A 3,674-nucleotide genomic window follows, 5' to 3' on the forward strand; every position below is an offset into this window, starting at 1 on the left:
TAGTCATAGCTTGCTCTATGCCAGTCAGTGTTTTAATTTAAGCACATTACAATATAAGTTAATTTACTCCTCAGAATAACTTTATGAAGTAGAAATTAGTTCCATTTTCAAGATGAGAAAATAGAGACAGAGCTATTATGTAACTTGATGAGGAAATAGTAAAGCCAGGTGACTAAACACAGGCAGTTTCACTCCAGAGATAACATTCTTTATCATTATGTAATTATATGCCTAATTGTCTCAAATGTTGCAAGTGCTTTAAAAATTTTAAATATTCCTAAACATGATCATATTAATACCATGGTATTGATTTGCAAATCTTTTTTATTCTAAACTTTCCATGGATTGGGAGCAAGCAGATTTATTATCACAGTCAAACTAAGGCTGCTATCTCAGACAAAGAAGCTGTTATCTCAAGTTGAAGTTATCGATTAGCAATTTATGACTGTTAGGGTTATTTTTCATTCAGAGATGTGAAACCTAGGGTATAGGACTCAAGGGCTGGATGCTTCCATGTAGATTTTTCTAGTGCCGGTTATTAACAAAAATATACTAGTGATTTAACTAAAAGGTATGAAGTGTCTACAAATCACTTGTGCCACCAATTAATTAAATGAATTGGGTATGTTTCCTTCAATTGACATCCCCAGAATGTACATGATGCAGATTGTGTCCTTTGATTTCTTTCATCTGATTGAGATAGATGATATTTGCAACATCGGAGTAATGGCCCATTCCCTTCTTCTGGATTCTGTGTAGCCTGATCGAATTCTTTTATTATTTGTGTGTTAGTCTGGGTGGACCACACTTTCTTTAGATACTTCGAGATATCCAGTTGAATTTGCATTCTTATGCTCCACAAGTGGTATTAAATTTTATATGTGTTTTCACTTTCAGTATATTGGGACATTAAAAAATACCTTGTAGATAATAGTTTAGACAGTCTTTCAACATATAGTTATTGATCGACTTTATCAGACACTGGCTTGATATTGTGAGAGAGGAATATAAGTAAGTCAACATCTTTGTCAAAAACAATCTTCACAGAAATGTTTCTTAAAGTGCAGGCCCGAAGGCCTATTTGCATTAGAATTGCTTGAGGTACTTGTCAAAATTATAGGGGTTTTTTCTTTTCTTTTTTTTTTTTTTTTTGGAGACACCGTCTTACTCTGTCGCTCAGGCTAGAGTGCGGTGGCATGATCTCAGCTCACTGAAACCTCTGTCTCCTGGGTTCAAACAATTCGCCTGCTTCAGCCTCCTGAGTAATTGGGATTATAGGTGTGTGTTACCACACCTGGCTAATTTTTATATTTTCAGTAGAGACTGAGTTTCACCATGATGGCCAGGCTAGTCTCAAATTCCTGACCTCAGGTGATCCGCCTGCCTCTGCCTCCCAAAGTGCTAGGATTACAGGCATGAGCCACTGTGCCCAGCATCAAAATTATAGGTTTTTTAGAATTTTTATCCATACAGAATTCCTAAAGGAAAGGGATAAGAATCTTTAATTTTTAAAAACTTCCAGAGAATTTTTCTGCATATCCGTGGGTGATTCTTATAGTCAATAAAATTTGGGAACTACTTATGTACACTCTTGTAGATTAGAAAAGAAATTATATAACTTAATATAAGGAAAATGATATGTGATGTTGGTTTTGCCATAATTGATTTGCATTCGTTTTCTGGCAATAGTTGGGTAACAGAATCAATAGTTTCTTAAGGCCATCTAGAGTTTATAATAAAACTATGGAATATGATATTTATTTTCCTGTTTCCTGTGGCAAAAATTTTGTAAGTTTACATTGTGGGGTTGTTTTTCTTACTGGTAGTCTCCTAGTATCTGATATGAGGGTAGTTTGTTGTTTTTTCTTTTTTTAAACTCTTTGAGGTGGTATAATTTTTAACAGATATTCTTTCACTTAAAAGAAGTTTAAAGCAGGCAGGGTGTAGTGGCTCATGCCTATAATCTCAGCCCTTTGGGAGGCCAAGGTAGGAGGATGGCTTGAGCTTAGGAGTTTAAGACCAGCCTGGGCAACATAGGGAGACCCATCTCTATAAAAAAATTTCTTTTAATTAGCAGGGCATGGTGGCATGTGCCTGTGGTCCCAGCTACTCTGAAGGCTGAGATGGGAGGATTGTTTGAGCCCAAGAGGTTGGTCTTATGCCTCTGTACTCCCTCCTGGATGACAGAGCAAGATCCTTTCTCAGAAAAAAAAAATTCACTTGCTGAGTTTTATTGTATATCAATTAAGAGTTTGGTAATAATTTTAGGAGTTTCATAAAGATAAGGCATAAGTTTGGGTCAACATTTTCTCCTTTCCCTATGTCATTTTAGCCATTAACAGGCCAGATATCACAGATACAGAAATGGAAACTGTTATGGACACTATAGTTGACAGCCTCTTCTGCTTTTTTGTTACTCTGGGTAAGTTTTCCAGTCTTTCTGGTTAGTCTTCAAAGTAAATTAATAATTTAACAAGTCATTTTAATGTATTATACTGTAATGTGATTCTTTCTCACCTGGATCTCTAGAGGCTCTCTAGTGGAGTAAAATATATATTCAGCAGTATGGAAAAACCATTTTTCTAATAACTTGATGTGGTTCTCTTGAGTTAACATTTAACAGATCTATTGAGTTGTCATTTTAGATGACTTTGGTAATCATAATTTCCTAATATATTATTTGAATGATTTGGTGGTGACTTCACCTATGTGCCTGTTAATTTTCTTTTAATATTATGAAAAATTTTAAACGCACTTCTAAATAGATAAATGTTAGATAACTATTAAGTTCAGATACCCAAGGCTCCAGAAAACATAACTCTGTATATATACTGATCTACCTAAACTTTCAAATTTCATTTTTAATCTTGTTTTTCTTATTGTCAACTTTTAGGTTCAGGGGTTACATGTGCAGGTTTGTTACATGTGTAAATTGTGTATCACTGGGATTTGGTGTACAAATGAATTCGTCGCCCAGGTCATGGGCATGTTTCCTGATAGGTAGTTTTTTGACCCTCATCCTCTCCACTCATGTAGGCCCCAGTATATGCTATTTTAATCTTTGTGTCTTTTCTTTTTGTTTAGCTCCCACTTACAAGTGAGAACATGGGGTATTTTGTTTTCTGTTCCTGTTAATTCCCTTAGAATAATGGCCTCCAGCTGCATCAGTGTTGCTGCAAAGCATATGATTTCATTTTTTTATGACTCTGTATATTCCATGATGTATGTGTATCACAAATTCTTTATCCATTCTACCCTTGATAGGCATCTAGATTGATTCCATGTCTTTGCTGTTGTGAATATTACTGCAATGAATATATGGGTGAATGTGTCTTTTTGGTAGAATGATTTATATTCCTTTGGCTATATACCCAGTAATGGGATTGCTGAGTTTAATGGTAGTTCTGTTGTAAGTTCTTTGAGAAATCTTCAAACTGCTTTCCATAGTGGTTGAACTAATTTACATTCCCACCAACAGTGTATAAGTGTTCCGTTTCCTCTGCAACCTAACCAGCATCTGTTATTTTTTGACTTTTTGATAATAGACATTCTGACTGGTGTGTGATGGTATCTCATTGTAGTTTTGATTTTCATTTCTCTAATGATTAGTGATGTTGAGCATCTTTTCATATGCTTGCTGGCCACATATATCCTTTTTTTTTTTTTTTTTTTTT

General features: G+C 34.9%; 1 protein-coding gene across 7 annotated transcripts in view; it reads left to right on the forward strand.

Moving 5' to 3' along the window:
- The window catches only part of SCFD1 (sec1 family domain containing 1), a 101,411-nt gene that overhangs the window by 20,159 nt on the left and 77,578 nt on the right, over positions 1 to 3,674 (forward strand). For all 7 annotated transcript variants that reach the window (XM_017537575.1, XM_017537579.1, XM_017537581.1 and 4 more), the window contains one exon: positions 2,333 to 2,422. In XM_017537575.1, the coding sequence (XP_017393064.1) occupies positions 2,333 to 2,422 (90 nt within the window). The remainder of the gene's footprint in view (positions 1 to 2,332; positions 2,423 to 3,674) is intronic.

This window comes from Cebus imitator, unplaced genomic scaffold (assembly GCF_001604975.1).
Source record: "Cebus imitator isolate Cc_AM_T3 unplaced genomic scaffold, Cebus_imitator-1.0 Scaffold104, whole genome shotgun sequence".
Classification (NCBI taxonomy): domain Eukaryota; kingdom Metazoa; phylum Chordata; class Mammalia; order Primates; family Cebidae; genus Cebus; species Cebus imitator.